This window comes from Sander vitreus, chromosome 1 (assembly GCF_031162955.1).
Source record: "Sander vitreus isolate 19-12246 chromosome 1, sanVit1, whole genome shotgun sequence".
Classification (NCBI taxonomy): Eukaryota; Metazoa; Chordata; class Actinopteri; order Perciformes; family Percidae; genus Sander; species Sander vitreus.
In genome coordinates, this window is record NC_135855.1 from 29,910,467 (window position 1) to 29,933,506 (window position 23,040).

Genomic DNA, 23,040 nt, shown 5'->3' on the forward strand with positions numbered 1-23,040 from the left:
AGTGTTGTTTGTCATGGCCATCTGAAGATGACTGTAGGAGGAGGAAGAAAAATAACTCAGAAACGCGAAATGGAAAAAATTTATACATGTATGGCAAATGGCTGCTGAATATACCCTTTGTTGTTCTCTCTGCACACAACCATTTATATAATCACTTCAGTTTTTCTTTGAGTTTTATGAGAATGAGACATGAGATAAATAGAGAGACCTATCATGCTTAAAAGTTAACTTTAGATTTTGATATATCTGTGAGAAAATGGAGGCACCTTCTCCGCTCTTTTACCACCTCGTTTTCCTTTTTATCAAGTCTTATCACCCCTACATTTCCACTCTCTTTTTCACTATGTCTATCTGTAGTCAACTTTCTTTCCTTTCTCTCTCCCCTTACCATTTTCTCCCTATTTACCTTTGTTTTTCTTCACTCTCTATGTATGACCTTCTCGTTTCACTGTCAGTCCTCCTCCTGAACCTTTGTGCTCCTCTTCCCCCCCTTGTCTTTCCCTTGCACCTCTTTCTGCTTTCCTTTCGTCTTTCAGGTCCATTTCTTTTTTTTTATCCATCTTCTCTTCTTTTATTGTTCATAGCTCCTTTCTTTCTTTATTGCCCACCCCTGTACTTGCAAGCACTGATATCCAATCCCATTTTCTCCCAGTCCTCCTCCAGTTTCCCCTCCCCATTCACCCTTTTCCTGACTTCCTTTGACGTTGGTGGGGATCCACTCAGCTGACAAAAGGAGAGGCGATGACGTCATAGCAGACATGTTACACCAGCATCTGCTCTGGTCTAAAAATATACACCACAGGGCACACACAGTCAGTTGCAGCTGCACTCAGCATTTGTTTCCACCTCTACGCTCTACTGAGATGGCCCAGCTTTTACACAACTGGGGCTTGTGGGCACTCTGGGTTATATGCTGCTGGCCCACAACTGAGCAGCCTTCATGTGTTTAGATAAAGACTCTAGGTGGATAAGGGTGTAGGGTGTAGGTTTGCTGGTATGAACACGGAGGAATGTTGGTATATTTATTAAATTAACATCCAACCTGTCATTTACTGTATAACATTTGATCCATGTACATGTTATCTATATGTTTTACCTCAGACAAATGGGTATCACTAAATTGAAATTTGTTTTCAAAATCATTTACTTTAATTATGTGAAAGAGTTTCTGCTATTATAATCGAACTACTCTACTTTATGTGGAGGATAATGTAGAATTGAGGTTACCTGCTGATAACGGCTGCGTCCCAGTCGGGACGGTTAACTTTACCGCTGATGAGCACAACTCTCCGGTGGGAAGCATGGGCGGAAGCCCAGTGAGTAAGCTAACTATGGACCTGACTAATGCTCTGCTTGCACCATTGCCATTAGCGCTGTTAGCGATCCCCGTTTTCTCCACCCTCTCTCTCCGTATGTGATCCGCTGATTAGCAGTACATGTATAAGCTCCGTATGAGCACAAATGTTGATTCAAAAACGATTTTATTGATTTAAAGTGGTCCTCCAGAGTCTTTGATAAGTTCTCCATCCATGGCAACGGTCTGTTATACAGAAATAACGGACTGTACAATGCCATGATTGACCAATCAGAATCAAGTATTAAACAATGTTGTGTAATAAAGCTGGAAAACTTTAGCTTGCTAGCTAACATCACTGTAGCTGAGGATGACCTGCCACAACCAAGTAGCTTAATTAGCTTAGTTGTGTAGTAGCATAACTTGGAGAGATAACATTACTCATTAACATTACACATTTCAAATAGCCTAATACTGGTGTGGCATTTAAAGAATAAAAAAATGATGAGCATAATAGAAACATTGTAAAAAGAAATCTAACAGTGATCTTTAGAGTTGTTTACTTCAATAATCTGTTATCATTACAACATTGTCTCAATGCTGTCACATTCTTCTTTTTGTATGTGTTGTGTGAATACGGCTTGTTTACTATTGAATGACAGTGGTTCAAGTTTTCAGACTACTTAAGAAAATCTGGACGGTCACAGCAACACACACTCTCCCAGTAATCACTGTCTTAGAGCAAGGCACTGTACCTGCAGCTCCTCTGGTCCTCAACAGTGGAGGATTGTGTGAGTGCTCAGTTGCTCCCTAGTGCTGAGTGGGTGTTGGAGTGTAACCCTCTCTGACCCTGCATTTACTCCCCGAGGCCATCATTGTTAATAAGAATGTGTTCTTAGTGAAGTTGCTGGGCTGAAAAAAATGTTTTTTTTATCTGCACTGCTTTTGTGCTCATATGTATGCATAACAAAACGCTGTCCTTTTTCTTCAGCTCTGATATCTAGGCTATATCTGCTACTTTTATGGTAATTGATTAATGCCATTTCACTGTGTTTTTTAAAGTATTTAAGTGTTTACCTGAAAAAAAGATGGCTTCTTCAAGGACACCAGAGAATGACACTAATCTAGCATTTTTCTTTCTGACATGGCATCCACCCCCTAAATGTTTCCAGTCTAGCATCAATTCTATATTAATTTTACTGGTGTGATTGAATAGTTCTGCTCACATCTCAGAAATGTGTCTGTGTGTTTTTTTTTTTTTTTTAAAGTAATGTATGCTTTTATTCTGTCTCCTGCTTGTGCTTGCATGTGTGTGTCTTTTGTTTTTCTGTTGCTGGTGTTGGCATGTAACTAGGCAAGTGGAGCAGGCCGGTGTATCGGACTTGGAGATCATCTCCCAGCCATTGGAGGATGAGAACCAGTACTTGGCTCCTCCAGTGCAGCTGGTGAGTTTTGGCTACAGAGATCTGCCCCTTGCAGCTCTTGACCTCTCGCTGGCTGGCTCGCAGCTCCTCTCCAACGCAGATGAAGATGAAAACCGAGAAGGGTGAGTGAAGCTACTGTTGTGAGCATTGTTCGATATGATAGATACATTTGGTTTATTTGTTTTGAATTAGGGCTGTCAAACGATTATTTTTTTTTTATTGCGATTAATCGCTGAAGTTCTATAGCTAATTGCGATTAATCACATATTTTATCACATGATTAAAATTCTATTATTTTGCATTTCAGAACAGTTTTTAAGTACATATTAACAATTGAAAGCAATTTTTACCAGTGTATCTTGATTGGGAATCAAATGAATGCAAAGAAAGTTACTTTATGAACTTGATTTTAAGATTTGTAATTATTTATTTACTGTAAACAAAAGAAAAATGTGTGAATCTGTCATTATTGCACAATTCCTCCAAGTACCTAACTAAAAAACTAAAAATCCCTATCCTTACTAGAGTCAATATAGTGTTTAGTAACTTTTAAATAATGTTGATTACTCACTGACGTCCAGTGATCACCGGTTAATCATTTCTGCACAAGTCCGTGTTAACACAGCCCATCTCCACTCTTACCCGGCGACAGAGAAACAGGCTGGATAGTCCGGTACACTGTTGTTTCCACAACAACAAAAACACAGCAGTCTCTGAACTCGCGTTGGGAGTTTCGTTGAAGTTGGATGTAGTCCAGTTTTTGTCTAATGAGCGGACACTTGCAAGCAGGATTGATGGAACAGGTGGCCGGCTAGCGTTAGCTTTCCACCTAGCTAGGTTATACTCCAGCCCCCGTTCGCGTTTCACCGCTGAGGATGTCAACCCGTGATCGCCCGCTCCGGCCGCTGCCCGCTGCCTGCTACGGCCGCTGCAGCTGCTCGCTCCGGCCGCTGCAGCTGCTACTGCTCGCTCCGGCCACCGCTGCTGCCCGCTCTGGCCACCGCTGCTGCCCGCTGGTCAAACTAACCTGTACGGCGGGCCACAGCAACCCCTTATTTCCGAACATTCATCTCTCCCCCGCCCTCCGAGGGCCGGTGATCTGCATCACGTTAACTGTACTACTATGCTTAGCTCCGTAGGTGGTAGCGCAAGCTGGACGTGCTTCGGTGATATTTTAATTTGGCTTTACACAATGTGCATATGGCTTTCGACTTGTCTACGAGCTGTCCGGGAGTTTTGGAAAATAAAAAGCGCCATTTAGGATTTCATTGCTGCTGTCTTTCTCCATCATGCCTGCAGCAGCAGGATGTGTTACGAGGAAGTGGCAGCTTGATGATAAGTAACGGTGCTGCAAAGGGTCAAAATAGTAGTCTGTTAGGCACGACGCAAAGCCGAGTGAAGTGTAAAATAAATTAATAAATGCCGGCATGCAATTAATGTGATTAAAAAAATTTTTTTCACATCGCGTCGGCCCTTAATCGCGTTAACGCTGACAGCCCTATTTTTAATATCATTTGAAGTGTGAGTGACAGACATGATCATTTTTGGGTTTCAAACTGCTTTTTGGGTTAATTCGCACTGACAACAATTTGCTTCTGTGAACATTTTGGCAACAGCGAGGTGTGAGTGACACACTGGTGGTACTGTTTTCTACTGTAGGGGACTTTTCTAAAATCAGTTGGAAGTTGCAAAAACACACTCACAGTCAGTGTATTTATACCTTATCATGTTGTTTGTTAGAAAAACTGACCTGATATTGGTAACTGGTTGGATTTTTACCTCTATAGCACCCCTTCACTTCTCTGCTGGCTTCAGATGATCCCCCATTTTCTATTTCTTATGTTATTACTGATTTAACATCAGAGTGTATACAAACTACTAAAAATGTCTTCTATAATAGCTTCAAATTGTTCTCCATCAGCAACAAATGAATAGCTAGCCTGCCTTTTAAAACAACCTCTTCTCAATGCACATCATAAAGTTGGTGCACATGCCAGTGATATTACCATATCAGAATACCCTTCTCTACAAAAAAATGAATGATGTGATTTAAACAAATATCGTGAAGTGGGATGATTGGCAGAGTTTGTGTTTTTCAGTCAGTTTCTCAGTCAACCTGTTACAAACCACAACAGATGTGAGTGAAGAAGTGTTTTTTTGTTTGTATGCATTTTGTTTGCTGCAGTCATTCCTTTTCTGCTCTTGATTCTAGCAGCTGCCAGGGGTTTTTCCTTTTTACACATGTTACAGTTAAATTCTAGAGAGAGAGAGAGAGAGAGAGAGAGATCCGCTCAAATTAACCTTACCATTTTGTTTGTATATTTAAAAAAAAGTATAAAATAGAGTTAAAGTAAAAGAGTATTGTGACATTACTCTTACACCTGCATTCTGGCATTAATCTTAAAAAACCTTAGACAAGGTGAAATGCAAATTAATTTAAAATGCATAATAACTGTAGCATCACCTGATTCAAAATGTCACACAAATTAAAATGTGTGTTGAATTTTGTGGAAAAATGGTATACACTTATGTCAAGGAGAGTTGTTGGGGGTAAGTACTTACATGCATAATGTGAAAAATGATTCAGAGTAAAAAAGGTTGCTGAAACCAATTAGTATTCAGAGCTGGTCAGCTTCACCCTGAGGTGATTACATTGGCCAAAACATCAGACTTAAAAGCCAGTCACAGCAGTGATAAGCCACTCAATCTTACTGGTCCTATCTAAACATACAGCTCTAGTGTCTTGAAGACCTGATTGATGCAAAGCAAACTTTACTGATCTTCCCATTGTCAGCAGTGTGATATTATATGATGTATAGCAAATCTGCACTGAAAACATACTGAAGAAATATTGGCGATTTGCTGTCGTGTTGTGGTGTATTGCTGTGTGGCCATTTGGTGTTGTGTTGTGTGATTTGCACGTCAGGGCCACCATAGCTTGGATACTAAATATTTTTTTTAACAGAAAGTCTGTGTTACAAACTTGTGATGTGAAGTTTGAAAGACACATTGCACATTTTAGCTACGATTCCACATCACGCTTATGCTACTATAATTCAGTTTGTCAGACTGTTTATCAAGAAAGCTAAACATATCCGAATATACTGACTAGAATAGACTGTCAACCTTTTGCTCAACATATTATCGTAGTTGCTAGTGATACAATATGTCAGCATGGTAGGATATTTTTTATTTATAGTTTTTACCCAAAAGCCCTTGTTTGTGCACGCATGCATACGCACACATGCCCCATCACATTTGCTTAAATGCCTTATACTGTATGTAGTATGCATGATTATCATCCATCATGTATTAAGTCTCCCTCCCAAAGTCCTTGACTTGCTGTCCCTGTTGCTCAGTATTACGTCCATTAATCATTAAGTGACAACCTCTGGGTTCTCCAGCGTCCATAACTTAACTGAGATCAATTCATCATTTTAGACTAAATATCCCCCCTCCTCCCCCTGCCTGCTGACAATATGGGCCTTTATTGCAAGTGACATTTTGCAGCGCAGAGCCGATAATATCACACTCTTAAGTCTTTTGTACAGTCTAACTATACGTGCTGTCACGTTGAATTATTTTATTGGGTCTCACATGGGTGATCAAAAGCAGGCTGTTTAGGTTGTACTACAACACTTCCAGTTGTTTGATGTCATTAATGTTGTAGTATGTATGAAGTCATTCACTTACACATTGCCACAGACTGTTCTTGACTCATTTGTAAGTGTGTTTTCTATTATTTGTATTTAACCAAACATCATTACTTGGCTCTCACTTTTTATTTTTCCTCTTGCTGGAAATTCTGTTTGGATTTCTGATGTTAGCCTTCACTGCACCAAGGTCCTGTAAACGTCCAGTTCAAGAAAGAAAGCAATAAAAATGAATTATATGGATAAAAAAGAGAAAATACTGTAACGCCATTTTAGTCAAAGGCATGCTAAATGTCTGACCTGCTGATCGTGGGCGTGGCCCTTTGCTTTTTCCGCTATAACACGATTGTGTGAAATGCTGGTACAGAGCATATGGATATGAGGTCACATCACAGCTGTCCTTTTGATTAGTCACAACATTAACAGATTTTTTTTCCCCTGTGCAAAACCTGCTCACTGTCCAGTCTTTCTATTCTGTCCAGCAACTCTGACTCAAACCTGGCTCTTAGCTCAAGCTCTCAATAGGATGCACATAAACACCATAAGCTGTAGTACAGGACCCAACACACGCCAAATCCATACACACTACCTCATCCAAGTACTCCGTTTGGCACCAAATCAGGTCTCACTCCATTGGTTCCCGTCAGTTAGCCAGTCATGGTCAGAAACAGATGGAATTCACAGACGCAACGTCAACAGTAGGCGGTGCCGACACTCACACTGTGCTTGTATCAGAGCCAGTACAGCCATTATGTGTCCTATTTCATATTAGGGTCAGTGATAGCATGTATTTCCACCCATATGCATAATGGATAGACGTGCGTATGTTTACTGTGATTGTCCTCGCTGTCTTGGGCTGGTGTTGTTAGGAAACATACAGTGATGAATTATGCATGCAGCATTTGCTATTGTAGGTCAACTTGTGAAATACCTGTAAGGCTGCTTAAGCTTAGAATTGGCCAATAACTGGGTCACGAACCTGCTGTTGTTGAGTAATCACAAAACGAGACTACCAATATGTTCAAATGAGCTTGGGTCCGGGGGCAAGAGATTTAAGTTCTTCCTTCTGGTCCCGAGGCTAAAAAACTGTAAGAACCCCTGCTGTCAGAAGCTCTAACAACAGATTTACCAGCCAATGCGGTGAAGGTTATTTTACCAGGGAGCCCAATTTACTGAAACTGTGCTTAGTGTGATGGGGTCACTATTTCATATTCAAGTCATTAGTGCAAAATGTCTGCCTGTAAAAATGCTGCCAGTGGGAGTTGTAAAAGTCATCATTCTTTCATTTAGTTTTAATGAAATTCCATTTAAATGCTCCAGGCATGAGCTCCAGTAATGTGTGTGTTACATCTCCAGGATACCTTAAAACGCTATACTAATCTCTCACATTAATCACTTATACTGTATCTCTTGCTTTGTGATAATAGAGGTGAAATATTAAGTTGTTTATGGGTCTTGCATCACATCAGGTGTTTTTGCCAACCTGTGAGATTTTTAGACAGAATACAGAGAAGCAATGAGAATCAGCACTGAAAAACTGAGGACGTGTGAAGAAAAGAGGCCTCCTCTGACATTAAGGCCACGTCATTAGAATCAGTGAGATGTAGCGAGAGAGCGCCTCACTGAATGTGTCAGTCAGTCTAACGCCCTCCAGGACCCAATTCTATTTTATTCTGTGGATTTCAGCACCACTGGGCTTTTGGTGATTACGCCCGTGCCTCCGTCTCCTCATTACCACATCGATCTACCTCTCAAACAGACAGCGGCCATTAGCCTCCTTAAATGACATTCACAAGCACCATGCCCGTGCACCATCATCATGTTTAACGCCGGTCTCTTGCAGCAGTGCACGGCTTTCTTAAATCAGCGCTTTGACATTTGGTACCTGTGATTTGACTTTGTTGGGTCATGATAGTATGTAAGCATCACCAGGCCCATTTCTGTGTTTGCTTTCAGAATGCAGATAGAAAAAAGCTAGAGTGCATCTAGCAGAGAGACCGATTGCTGAACTCACCTTAGGGAAATGAACCTTTTTTTATGGGTGTGTGGAATGATGAAGTGAAGTTTAAGGAATGCAAGACAGCAGCAGTGGGACAGCAATCCACAGACATCAAAATGAAAATATATGTGGGAGAAAAATCTGTTAGCTGCTCCACTGACTCTACCTGGGAAAGTGGATTGCCCCACCACCACCGCCACACCTCAACCCCACTCCTCCCAGCTTGCATTACCTGGCTCATTGGCTTCCTGAGATAGTGAAGGAGCGTCATGAAGAAAGCTGTGCATGGGAAATGTTAAGGAATGCTCTGTAGTGATGTTTGGCAAAAAGAGAGCGCACGTTCCTGAAAGTGAAAATGTCACAACCACGGTAGAGGTGTTTCATCAACATGGGGATGACTCATTGGGTGAGGTGTGGTAGTTATTCTCTCTGGCAGTTTGGGAATGTCTCAGTGTCAGCAAAACTTTTCTCATCTACTCATTCCAGAAAGAAAGTGGGTGTAAATGAAAAATATGCAATCTAAACAGATATCTCTTTTGTTGTACTGTTTTAAATGTTTACATCCAAATGAATGCACCAGCGTGTAGTGTATTTCAAAGTTATTGAACTAATCAGTTTCGTTGCCGAGTCCCTGACAATGAAACTGCAGGAAGAAAAAGAAAATCACACATTTCCATGTTGGGCGTAAGAGACAAACTTCAGGCTGTGTTGTTTCTCTCAGGTTTACAGATAAGATTACATTACATGTCATTTAGCTGATGCTTTTATCCAAAGAGACTTACAGTTGCTACATATGTCAGAGGCCGCACGCCTCTGGAGCAACTATGGGTTAAGTGTCTTGCTCAGGGACACATTGGTTGATGTATCACAGTGGGAACTGAACCCATATCTCCCACACCAAAGGCATGTGTCATATCCACTGCAACATCACCACCCATGTTGAACGAACACAGCTTTGTGTTATTATGGTTTGTCTACTGTATGGTTGCAGCATGTTTTGTAGCAGGAAGCAAGCGGAGGGGATTAATCAAGAGAAAAGGCTCCTGTGTCAAGCTGCCACTGTGTGATGAAGCACCTACTGTCAGCCATGTTTGCATATCATAGCCTGTAGCATTGTGAAGGTGGAGCTGACCTTACTGCTATCTCTTGTATAGTGCGCTGCCCTCACTTCACATGACGGCAAAGCAGTCACTCACACACAAACCCTCCTCTATCACACATATTTATGCATGCATGAACAGAAACACAGCACATAGAGTATTTATACATGGAGAGAGAGAGAGGGGTGAAGAACAATGCCAGGCCTGAAAAGCTTTCTCACTGCACTACATAGTGGTTGTTAATCTAATCCTCTGTAATCATGGTTCACTTCATATTCCAGTTTATACTGCACTGTCACATCTCATTATGAACAATAGTGTTCCTTCATTGATGCTTCTGCACATTTAGATAGGCTCTTCTTTCTCTCTTTCACCACCTTTCTACATATTTCTTTATTCCTCATGTTTTTTTTCTCTTGCTTCTCCTCCTATTCCCTGCATTTCTTACTCTTTTCTTTTTACACTCACTGTCTCATCTTTTTACATCCTTTTCTGTCCTTGATTTCACACAAAGTATGCCTTCCCATACTGAATACCAATCTGCGCTGTAACTAAACTAAATGCCAAGAAGCAGCCATTATCACTGTAAATCATACTGCACACACTTGTCAGCTCATCACACTGACCATCACTACGTGCGGCACCTTCAGGAGCCTTCAGGAGCCTCTCAGTTCACAGTTCTTTGGTGAGGGTGAAGGTTGAAGATTTCCAGCACCCGTTTACAGTATTGTTGCCTAACACAGTGTTCCTATCAGGAGAGACGTGGGCGACATTGTGGGAGGTGGTTTTTCTAGCTAGCATCAGGGGGCAGTTGCAGTGTTAGCAGTTTTGGCATCATGGTAAGTGGAGTGTAGTTATTAATAGAGTTGGGCCCATCCATCTTCCTGTCTAGGAAAAATGCTGGGAGGACCAAGGTGGCGTGGGCTTGTGTTCAGCACTTTCATAGCCGCCCACTCTCCTCCAAGCTGCTTTTGTTTGTTTGCTCACTTTTTTAGGTTGAAGGGTTCTTTTGGTGCATTTCTGCTTGTATCTGTGTAGGCTGCTGCTGGTGTGTGACTTTGTTGGGGAAAAAATGCAGAGTGTAACAAAGAATGTCAGGGAGGGAGATTTGAAGGGCCTGTACCTCATCTGTGGCTTGCATCTATGGTTTAAACTGGCAGTTAAATATTCACTGATGACCAATCAATCACTCTATCTAAAGCCAATATCATGTAAAATACTACTTTTCAGCAAGGCACCTGAAATGCCACAATTTTCTGCAATACCTGCTCAGTGGCTGGAAATATATTGCTGCCAATGTGGTAAGATACACACATAAAAAGGTATAGAGAAGGTCACAGTGTAGAGTATGATGTATGCCAATGGGATAAGGGGAACTACCTGGGCTTATTGTTGACTGAGAAAAAGGGCTAACACCTGTCACCTGGATGAAAGCCTGCAGTGTAGAAATATCTTAAGATTCAAGCTCACCAGATCACCCCAACCCTCCCCCAATTTTGTTTCAAGTGCATACCTGAGCAGTGGAATGATGTCACCTCCCATCCCAGTGATGGGTGTGTGGCTGCCAGACGCAGAGACAGAAGCATATGTTGCTGATACGGCTGTTCCAAATGTGCAAGGAGTCCAGGGTTAGGTACCAACACCAGATGGTTCATCTAAATCTGTAGTGAGCAAGGGGGGGAAAGAGGAAAAACAAGTGCTCCTACCCTCTGCCACCCACCAGCTTAAGGCTATACTGGCCCATTTGCAAGTTTCCCCCTATCCCTTTAACACTGTATCTCTATCAGTAAGCAAAACCAAAACAGATTTGTGCAACAATTTACTGTTGGTCCCTTTACTGTTCTTTTACTTTAAATGCTGCAACTTTGTAAAAGGAGGGGGAAAAAAATAAATAATAATAAGAAATAATGCATTCTCTGAAGGATCTTACCTGGTCGAGCCAATTTGGCCTGATTTAATTAGAGAGCACAGGAAGTTGTCTGAGACAGCAACCGGGGAGTGACCGGCCTCCCTTGTTATCTCCCAGGCTTCTTAATTCCTCTGCCACAGGGATGGCTGCCGGCCTGTACGCAGAGCACAAGTCACCTGGTGGAGTTCTTTACTTCGTTGTAAGATGGTACATTACAGGCAGTCATAAGCTGTACATATTGGTAGTAGTTTCTGAAATAAACCCAAATAAATTTTACATTAACATCACAGCTCTTATATCTAACGTTACTATTATCTCTTAACAAGGAGTAAGTTATTAATCGCTTATTATCGACTACTGAAATTACATGTACAATTATCATACTGTGTAAGTGAAAATATGCATCCTCTCCTGTACAATGATAAACAATTATTTAAAAAAAAAAACTATCACTCATTAGCTACAAACATGCATGATGTAGCATGTTTGATCAGCATTACTTTAGCAACAAGTAAAGCTTTCTGTCCATCAGGAAACTCACAGAGTCGAGGCAGAGCAGCTGGAGTACATCAGAGATAAAACCAGAAAATGTTTTCTACATAAAATATGATACAGTTTCACCAAAATCAGTGGTAGTGCCGTAAAACGTTGCACACTTCTCCTGGGAGATCATCCCTGCTCGCCAAAGTTACATAGTGCGAGAACAGGCGTTCTGGGTGCGCAGTGGGAATGACAGCAGGCGTTATTCTCCCTATTACAAGTCAGTGTAGCATCAAAATGATTTTGAAGCTGTTTTTTTTAAGGTGAAATAGTTATGCATTGTTGCTTTAAGTTTCACCATTATTAATTGCTCTGTACATTAGCCATTATGTTCAATATTTAGACATATATATGGTAGTTGTATGCCCAAATCAACAACAACAAAAATATTAAAGTTAATATTCACAGACATGAGAAGTGTGACATTGCTTTTCTAGCTAATAAGGGAGAGGGATCGAGTGCTGGAGCAAAATCCTATTAGTGAAGACCAGCTTGATTGAGTTGCAAGTAGATCTGTTTTTCTTCATCCTCTTATTTGTGGTGCTCAAATGAGCTAAAAATGATAATAACTATACTTATAATCCACCAACATTGTTTACACCTTGTTATTAAACAGACTATGTTAATTTAGCTCTGTTCACTTAAAGGTGCAGTAGGTAAGCCTTATAAAACTAACTTTCTGTCATATTTGCTGAAACTGACCCTATGTTCGAGTAGAACTACATGAAGCGGGTCATTTAAAAATAAAAATCTGGCTCCTCTGCCACCACCTACAGCCTGTAGTGCGATTTGCAAAAATCCACCGCTCCCTGTTCAAATGCACCAATCAGGGCCAGGGGGGCGTGTCTAACTGCGTGTCAATCACTGCTGATGCACACGCATTCATTCTCCCTTGTGGGGGGAGGGGCTTAGGAGAATGTTTTGGGCTTTAGCGGAAAGGGGGAAGGGACTGAGACGTTGTCGATGTTCAAATTTTTTGGCCAAGTCCTGGATCTTCGCTATCCTACCTACAGCACCTTTAAGAGAATTTTAACCTCTGGTTTTGAAAGCACCATGCCTCATTAGTCTATCTCGTTCACTAAATCAAAATACTGTTTTGTTTTGTTTGCTGCATCTTAAATGAGCTTCACAATGGCTTCTCTTTCCGATCAATTCACTTCTGTCACTTCATCTGAGATCTATAACTAACTGCAGTCTATAGTAACAGTTTACCGATCTAGGCTGCCTCTGATTGGCTGTACACATATGAATGCACACATATGGTATACATGCACAGAATACAGAATACACCCATGCGTGCACTCACACACAAACACACACACACTGACCCTCCTGTCCCCTTGTAACATACAAATGAGTCTTTCCCCAGCGTTCCCACAGGGCTGCGAGGAAAAGCTGAACACCAGTTGCCCTTGTTCATTGTGTTATGAGGAACTGCTCACAGTAAACTCAAGCCTCTAGCTGCAGGTGAAAAATATAATCTAAATCACTTTTTTTCTAGTATGTATGTAAATACTGTGTGTATATATATATATATATATATATAGCAAAAGACACCCAGACTGAAAGGGACACAAAGCGATGTGGCTGCGTTGTTTGCAGTCGTGTGTAGTTGTGTCTCTGTGGTAGTTTTGTTTGTCTTTCTGGTCTTTTGCATCTCTTTCTGGTCATTTAATTGACTTTCTAAAAAGAAATTTTAACAGAAAACAAATGAACAATTTAAATAAATAATGTGCTTGCCCAACAATACTGTTGATGTAAGAAGGTGAATACTAAAGTAATAATCCACTTGTCATATTTCTTTTTAGCTTTAGCCGGAGTAAAGGTTTAAAAAAAACAAAAGCTGCTCGATCTCTGAGCAGAAGTCAGTAACTCAGAGATTTATATCTTGACTCCACGGTCAGTCTTTTATTCCTTTGGTTCTGTTTTCACTTAAAGTGCTGCAGGAGTGTTGGGGCTTGCCTCTGATGTGTTGTGATCAATGGTGCATAGGCATTGGTAATGGGGAATCTTTCCAATGTAAAATTAATTACCTGCAATCTGACAGCATCGGGGAAACTCAGCATGTATTTTATGCTTAGTTGGTACTCCCCCATTTCCACACTTGCTTTAGCATGAACTGAAGCATTGTGTACGTGTGTGTTTGTGAGTGTGTGCATTGGTTGTTGAAATGTGTAGCTTGCTGGAGACACATCTGTTTGCAGAGGAGGGTAGGATGCTGCCTGTCTGGTGTCTGCTTTGTCGGGTGAGACTGAATTTGACATCAGCACACTAGGATTTTGCTTAAAAGGACACTCTTAAATCTTTCCTTCAGAAAGAAGAGGGTGTTCTTGCATATGCCCCTTCTCTTCTTTCCTGTTAAAACAAATTCCATGAGCACTGAAGTACTTCTTGACAGCATGTTGTTTGGCTGTATATACAATGATTAGACATGGACCAACTCTGGGCCTTGTGCCTTGAAGCCGCTGATAGGAGCACTAGCTGTAGGAGGTTCTGGTTTGGCAATAATACAAATAAACAAAGATGGTGTGTTTATTGCCAGTCAGTAAAAAAAAAGCCTGAAACTGAAAGGCAATAATCTGTACCCACCTTCATTATGTTTTTTTTTGTATTTTGTGATTGTACTACTCATGTATGCAGGAAATAATTTGTTTCTGTTTAGTAATTTAAGGAGTCTGTGAGGTCAACGTGAAGTGCAGTAAGCAAGCACAAGCTGCTACATAACATATTTTCTTCTTACATACAATACATTGATATATGCCCTGAGTATCCCATGCTTTTCTGTTTCTGCTGATATGTGAGTTATGTAACAAAACTTGATAAGTTGAGTTAGCATGCCAAGATTTATTGTTATATATGTTTGCTTTTGAGTCACTGTCTGGCCGGTAGTGGTCAGAAATTGCCCAATGTAGCTTTAAATAAAGTTAATTCTAACTAGGAATTCTGTTGATTGATCCACCAGACTGAAATTCCTCAACAGCTATTGCCATAATATCTTCTACACACATTCATGGTTCCCAGAAGATAAAGGCTCATCAGCATCAGCCTTGTCTTTAGTGCTAATTATCATTCTCACATAGCTGCTAGTGTGGTTGTAGACTCTTAGTCTTAACTAAACCTAAACCATTAAGTGCTGAATGTAATGAAGTTGAGTGAACACAATGCAATATCTTGCTTTCTCTCTCTCTCTCTCTCTCTCTCTCTCTCTCTTTCCCTATGTGCTCTCAGTATGGGTGTAAATGAGTTTCCATCCACTAGGGTCACATTACTTGCACAGCAACACAACATAAAAAGTGTTGAGACGATCTCACTGAACTTATACATTCACAATCACACCTCCCATCCCAGGAATAGTGAGTCATCACCAATGGCACCCTAGGTGATAAGCCAATAATAGAAGCCAAAGAAAAAACTCACAAGTAGTGGGTACAAATTTTTTTAATATTTTCAAATGATTTATTACATGCAATTTATTACCCTTGATTGATTGTCAGTTTGGAATGAATATGTTCTTTTGTGCCGAGAAACGGTGTTCTTTCTCCCAATATTATATAAACAAATTTTGGCTGCTAAGCCCATGGTTACTGTAAGTGGTTTTCAAACTTTTACAGGGTATCATTTTTGGTAAATGCTCAACTCTGTTGAACCAAAGTGAAAGTACATGTACAGGTGTGCTTAGGAGTATTTAAACTAAAATAAACATTATTTCCACAACTTACACAGTGTGCAGGAGTAACCTTTACAAATTCTATGATATTATCTTTATATTAACTGTGCACTACAGCTTGAAGAATGAATTAGGAAGAAAGGTGCTGTGTTTGAATTTGCTGGCCAGCTGAAGGGCTTTTCTTTGTGAAGCTTACATGTTTTCCAGTTTCTGTGGACTTTAGGGGTAATTTATAAGATAAGGGAACTATAATTACTAGTACAACTAGTGTACATAAAAATATAATTGTAGAAGATTTTTCATCTTAAATGTGCATCAAATGACCAACATTTGACCCTTTCAGAGCCAAACAAGTACTGGACTGATCGTAATACTGTCAAGAAACTATGCACAGTGCATTATTTTCTTGAAGTTGCTAGTAAAACGTGGACAAATTGGGAAAAGTAGAAAAGTAAAAGCATAATATTTCCCAATGAGGACAACTTCAAATTGAACGTATACACACTATTTGAGTGAAAGGACTTATTCTTTATTATTGTCTATTGGACAAAGGATGAATGAATGTTTAAGCAATATATAACCCCCTCCACTGCAGGGGAGTACTTTATCTGATGAGACCATCAGGTGCTGTGAGTCTGACAGTCCCAGTGTTGGGTGACTCACTCAACATGCTGGTATCGATTACTTTCCCTGATTTAATCTCCCTCCTCTGTTTCCCTGTCCAGCTCCACTCAATCTCACTGGCAGTGGGAAACGGTGACAGCTATATCAACCTGCTCAACACACACTGATGTAGAGAAAGAACGAGTGGACAAAGAAAGAGAGAAAACAGAAGAGATAAAGACAGAAATGTGGAAAGAGAGCAAATGAAGAATGACCTTTGTACTCCATGTTTGTGTCAAAAAAGTCTTATTTGACTAAAATGCAAATCAATATTAGGTTGTGAAAACCATGAAGCCAAAGTGAGTTTAAAGCTACCAGTTTGGAAGTGACCTTGTCCACTGTATGTGCTTGTCTACTAGTGACTTGGGCCAGGTGGTTCTGTCAGGCCGTCAGGGCTGAGCGGGTCAGAGAAACAACATTTGCTACTGTTCTGTTGCTTTAATAGGACTCATTAATATACTGCATGTGTCACCAGCAGTGTCTGACTGTGTCCCCTCTGGGCTGGGCTAGTTTTGGCATGACATGAAGTAAGGACACACACATTCACTGATTCAGCCTATTTGTCTAACGTATCAAAGCTGAGTCTTTGCACTGCCTGTGATATCCCATTCCTTATTTATCTCTGTGTGTGTGTGTGTGTGTGTGTGTGTGAGTGTGTGAGTGATGCTTTGGCTTGTGCGTTGCAGTTATCCTGTAAAAAGACGTTATCAATTGCTGGGCAGATTGTAACACAGGTGTATTGCTTTGTTGACTCATAATATCCTCAGGTGATAGATTTGCTCTTGGCCAGCATGCTGCTTTCTGATTTGTTACGCTTGTCAGTTGTACGCTTGTTCGCTTGTTCACTTTCTTGCTGAGACTTAGATGAAAAGATCAATACCACTCTTTGCTAAATATGATATTACAGTTGCCCATTAGCTTAGCTTAGCAGAGGACCAGACCAGACCAGAAACAGAGGGAAACAGCTACCCTGACTCTGTCCAAAGGTAAAAAAAAAAAAAACATTTGTCTACCAGCACCTCTAAGGCTCACTTATAAACATAAATGGGCTGGACTATTAAGGAGAAGTAACTTCCTGACATCTTGTTGTTACCGTGGGGTTGCCATGGCAACCAGCAGAGGCTCAAAGAAGTTGCTGCAATCCAGCCAAAAAATAAATGCTTTGAGAACTTCCCTTAGTGTATTGCCCTACCATGTGTTTGGTGGTATGGAGGGACATTCTAAAATTACCACAAAAGTGTAAGTATTGTCTTCAGTGGTGTTTATTGTGATTGGCTGCACTATGACATGAAGCTCTTAAAACCTGAGGAGACTGTACCCTTATATTTTGCTTCTCTGCAGCATTGAATGAAGCGTGAAATTATTTGATATACGATGCACTTTGATGGACTATTTAATCATATGGTGGAAGTTTGCTAAACCATAACCTCTGGAAATGGAGGTTATTTGAACCAGTGAAATGTTCGGATGACTGAAATGCACAGATTTCATTCTTTTTTTCTTTTTTTTCTCCCAAAACTGCCTACTTATTCTCACAGAATTTCATACAATCAGATAAAAAGAGGTTAGTTAAACAAGACTCTGCTGTATGCTGTTAGGAGTAGGCACAAATCCAGAAAGGTAAGAGAAGGTTATTACTGGAGGTTGACTGGTGCAAATACCCAGAGTCTCATGGACCATGAGGGTGGAGAGCAATGCAGAGCTGAAGGACATCATTCACTAAGTTCCTGTTTAAATAAAGAAACAATACTTTATGTTTCTTGTTTAATGGTCCCATGATCAAAAACATGAATGTTTTAAGCCTCCCAGTGAATAATGATGTCTTCCGTTTATTGCATTTGTCTAATTTAGTATGAAATGCTCTTACAATGATTATTTTGTCGATTTCTCATTGCCAGATTTTCTTTGGTTGAACAATACAATTTCTTTTTGTTTTCACAACTGCCTCACATCTCACCAGATGATTCTTTTGTGTGGCATACAAATGCCTTGGGGGAGAAGGGATGTAATGTAACAGCTTGTGTTTGCTTGATTGGTAGTTCCTTGTAGTGCAGTATGGAGACATATGCTGTTGGGTGTGGCTGGGATGCATGAGAATTGGTGCTGAAGATATATTGTTCAAATGAATTTTGAGGATATGTGACACTGAGAAGTTCATTTTCGTTAAATGTCATGGCAGGATGCAGCTGCAAAGAGTTAAGGTTGGTTGGTAAAGTATGCTAAGGAGTCTGATCCACAGTTTTAGTTTTTTGTCTTGTCTTGGTTATTAATACACAGTATTAGCATATATATTAATATATATGAATACACTGATTTTGTATATATTTATATATGTATATATATATAGGCTGGCATATAGGCTCGTTCTCAGTACAGCATGATACCTGGCATCCACAGAGTCTCGCCAAGACTCAGGTGGAGCAGATTCTACACCATCTGGAGCTTGCACGTTTGTGCCACCCCACCCAAAGCCAAGAAGATGATTGCTATCAGCATGATTACGCCTTTATTAGATTAGCTGTGCATTGTTTACAGGCTTGTGGCTCTGCCCATGCCAGCCTTGAACAAATACTTTCCAATGGGAGGGTGGAATGATCAACTCAACAGCAGCTAAACACATGGTCCCTTATTGCTACATAAATGTGTTACTCTTTAGGAGAAAATAAGGCAACTTTTAGAAAAATGTTCTAATTTTGACAAATTCCCTAAACTGGTTAGAGATTCAACTTTAAGTGTTGATCTGTTGTGTGAAAATACGACAGTTCTCCTTAATCAAATAGCCAAAGAGCCACACATGAAGTAAAAAAAGACACGTGTAGCCTCTTCCACTGACTGAGCAGAAGTTAATATGTCAGAAATGAGGAGGTGACACGTAAAAAAGTCTCCCCTGGGGGGATCGCTCCGCAACAGAATTAAATCAACTACAGTAAATGCTCTCGGCCTGTTTTGTAGTCATGTGCTTATACTAGGAGCAAAGTATTCCTCCATCTCAATATCATCTATGTACAGTATGGACTTTTACATGATCTGATATAGAAGGAAATTGATATATTTGACCAAATTGCACACAATCTGTCATTTCAAAGAGTAATTTTCTAGTACATCCCAAAACCAGGGATGACCCAGTTACACAGCAAACAGTAGGTAAAAGTAGGACTTGTATTGGGGAATCATTTGTTTCATTCCAGCACTGTTGGAATTAACTATAGATGTTTAATTTGTAGTTTTTAAGTGAGAACATGATGTGGTTTGATAGGCTATAACTGGTAATAAAACAGATAACATATCCAGATTCTTCTGTAATGAGTGCAGCATAATCAGTTTTGAAGCCACGGTGAAAATGAAGCCATTTTGCCACAGTTGCAGCTCATATTAGCACCATGCCAAATAATGAAGACATGATCAGAGGAGAGAAATGCTCTGCCAACGTCTGTCTCCTCCATGCCAGTGCATGGGGAGAAGGGAAAGGTAGTGGGCAGAGCCAACTTTCCACTCCAGCTGGAGAGCTGGTGAGAGGCATTGTTTCTATCATCTCCTGCTGTCAGCCCTTGTAGTAGCTGGTCTGTAAGACTAGCCACTATTTCAAAATAGCATTGAGTCATCTTGCCAGACACTTTAATGACCTACATGCTGGATTCTCATAGTACAGTAGGTACCTGGCAAAATCAAGCTTTGGGTTTTTTAAGTCTTAAAAATGTTCTCCTACCATTTTCTCTGCAACATATTAAAGGCAGACTTATAACTAGATGTGAATTTAATTTAAATATTTATTTATGTCTCACACTTTCCCTTGTGTCTTGGGCTACTGATTTTGCTGAACGTGAAATTGTTCCCTCTAAGCAGCATCCTCTACAGTGACTCACTTCATTGCCATGTAAAAAGGAGTCCATCAATATTCCAGTCACACCTACAGCTGCTGGTCAAGTCACTGGTTCACAGAGCTTCACTGTCCCCTTCTCTGTCAATGCGGTCTCTGACCACACTTCCTCTCGCTCTGGCCATCAGTAACAAAGTTTGCCTGGATTAAACAGACATCACCTTTCATAAGTGTAAATTACCACCCTCTGTTGGCCATGTCAGGGAGTTCAAATATCAAGCTCAAACCATTAAAATACTGTTTAGCATTGCACTCGGCCTCAATGCAAGCATAGGTTCATCCATAGCCAACAATGTCAGTTTAAACATGCTGTTCTGGAATATTATTCATTATTTAGGTGTCACTTCTCAGTCAATTTATTTGCCTTGGTTATAGTTTGTTTGGTTACACTTTACTTGAAGGTATCTACATAAGAGTGGCATGACACTGATGTCATGAACGTGTCATAAACATTATAAACAAGTCAAACGTTTATGACATAACACTTCTTTTAGTAAGTGTTATTCGGTTTTTGTCATGAAAAGTTATGGTTAGGGTTAGAGATAGGGTTAGAGTTAGGGTTAGGGTTCATGTGTCATGACTGTGTCATGACAGTGTCATGTGTTCATGACTGTGTCATGTCACTCTTATGTAGATACCTTCAAGTAAAGCGTTACCGTTTGTTTAAAGGAAAGACATTGACTTCAAATAATTCCATTTGTGGCTATGACAGATTAATAATTGTTTTAATCAGGGGTTTGAGCCTAGCTTACTTTTATGAAATGTAGTGCCTTTTTATTTTGTTGGTATTGTATAGTCTAGAAATGCAATAGAATAACCCATACTGATTCAAATCTACTTATAAAAAAAAAACCCTACCTCTTTTTTTGTGGTTTACTCTCTTTAGGTCCAACTGGCTGAAGCCTTGCTGCGGTCGCCGAGTGGCCCTGTGGCAGGTCTGTCTGCTCAGCGCTGGCTTCAACTGTATCCTGGTGGCCTGTGTCATCCTGGTGGTGCTTTTCCTGTCCTTGGAACTGCTCATAGACACCAAACTCCTACAATGTAAATAGTGTGCATGGCTACTTATTTGTTTCTCCTATTTTAACCTTTATTTTTTATCGAGGGAGAGGTTTGCTGAGCATGCATATTCTTCTCCAGCAATACACTGTGTGACGTTCATAAAACACCTGGGAGGCATCCAGTGCAGCGCGCAGGAGCAGCTCCACTGGAGTAGTGGGAGTTAAACGCTTCAGTGTCCTTGACCATTTAACTGAATCTTCACTAACTCCATTGGTGCTTTTCCTGCACTGTGACCTACGCTCGATGGTGTTTTAAGCCCCCAACGTCTCCTTCCAGGCAGCGCTGTGACCGTTGACTTCAAGGCACCTAACCCTAACCCTAACCATTGCCTAATCCTAGTGCCTTCCAGGCAGCGCTGCCTGGAACGAGATGTTGGGGGCATAAAACACTGATAAACGTGACCTACAGTACCTGCAGACAGGTTCAGATTGTTATTACTCTTATCATTACAGCTAGACTGGCACATTCTTACACTCATGGTTTAGAGGCTATACCTTGTTATGGTCGACATAATGACATACAGGGGCGGTTCTACATTGAATTTCAAGAAGTCCTGTGCTTTAATTTGAAGAGGTCTATCATGAGTTTTTGTCTGCCTAAGCAGATAGAAAAGCTACAATTCTCGTTAAGAAAGTTTGCATGATGTGCAACGTTTATATAGGCTACTAATGCAATCATACAGTAAAGCATGCCTACGTCTTTTATTGTTGTAGTGTTTTGTCCACCACTCAGTTTTTGGCTCAGTTTTATCAAGGGGCAAAGTGTTTTAAGGGGAGTTGTGCTTACCGCAGGTTATACCCTCACTCCCTCATCTCTGTCTCCTCCTGAGTCTCCTCCTCACTGTGCATGCCACTGTCGCCGACACCGACACCACCACCACTATCATCAGCCACGGGAGCTGATGAAGGACCTGCTACTGCCAAAAACATGTGTTTTCGCTTTTTTCTTTTATTTGAGCCGCTTGGGTATTTGTTTGATTTTCGCGTTTATACCATTACCATAAAAGAAAGGTTTAGACTCGTCTTGCTCCGTCTCTGTGTACTTCCGAGTTCTCCTGTCACCGTGTGTTTATCTTTCGCGCTGAGCCCCGCACCGTTACGGACTAGTCCATTTCATTGTGAAAGTAGGGGGGTGCAAGCAGGGCGCCTGCAGCTGCAGTGGGCGCCAATTTGCCAATTCCCCACACAGTGAAATGATAGATAATAGAAAACAGCTTTGCGGAGCAGAGGATTTTTTTTTTTTTTTTAAGTGCTCGTGGCGCCCCCCCCATGACTAATGATAAAATGCCGCCCCGGGTTGCCCGTGCCAAAAGCCACCCCTGATGACATATAAGGAAGAGCACATCACAGTTAAAAGGTCCTGGTTTAAAAAAACTGTTGTACTTAAATACAACTTTGAGGTACTTGCACTTTAATATTTCAGTATTTTACTACTATTTTATGCTACTTTCTACTTTTAATTCAGAGGAAAAATATTGTACTTTCTACTCTACAACATTCATTGTACAATTACAGTTACTGATTACTTTCCAGATTCATATTTTTACATAAAAACTATAAAATATAAATACCATAACTTTATATAAAACAATATATAGTTAAATATTAAACCAGTGCTTTCCAACCTTTTTGGCTGGAGCCCCTTGTCACATTTCAGTTGTCTATGACTCGTTAGCAGTTCCACCAAAGAGACATTTCCCCTCTAAACGTCTCACATGGTTTCATTCAAATAACTGTTCAAGGTCCCTGACCCCAAGGTTTAGTGCCACTGGACTATACTATACTGTTATTTAGGTAAAGCATCTTACTGTAGTACTTCTTCCACTATTGGCACACAGTATATACACACAAAGTGG

At 40.5% G+C, this 23,040-nt stretch overlaps 1 protein-coding gene across 1 annotated transcript in view; it reads left to right on the forward strand.

The window, feature by feature from the left end:
• Positions 1-23,040, forward strand: part of LOC144523242 (transmembrane protein 266-like) — a 41,970-nt gene that overhangs the window by 5,265 nt on the left and 13,665 nt on the right. The window contains exons 2-3 of the mRNA XM_078258684.1: positions 2,649-2,840; positions 21,013-21,167. Of these exons, the coding sequence (XP_078114810.1) occupies positions 2,649-2,840; positions 21,013-21,167 (347 nt within the window). The remainder of the gene's footprint in view (positions 1-2,648; positions 2,841-21,012; positions 21,168-23,040) is intronic.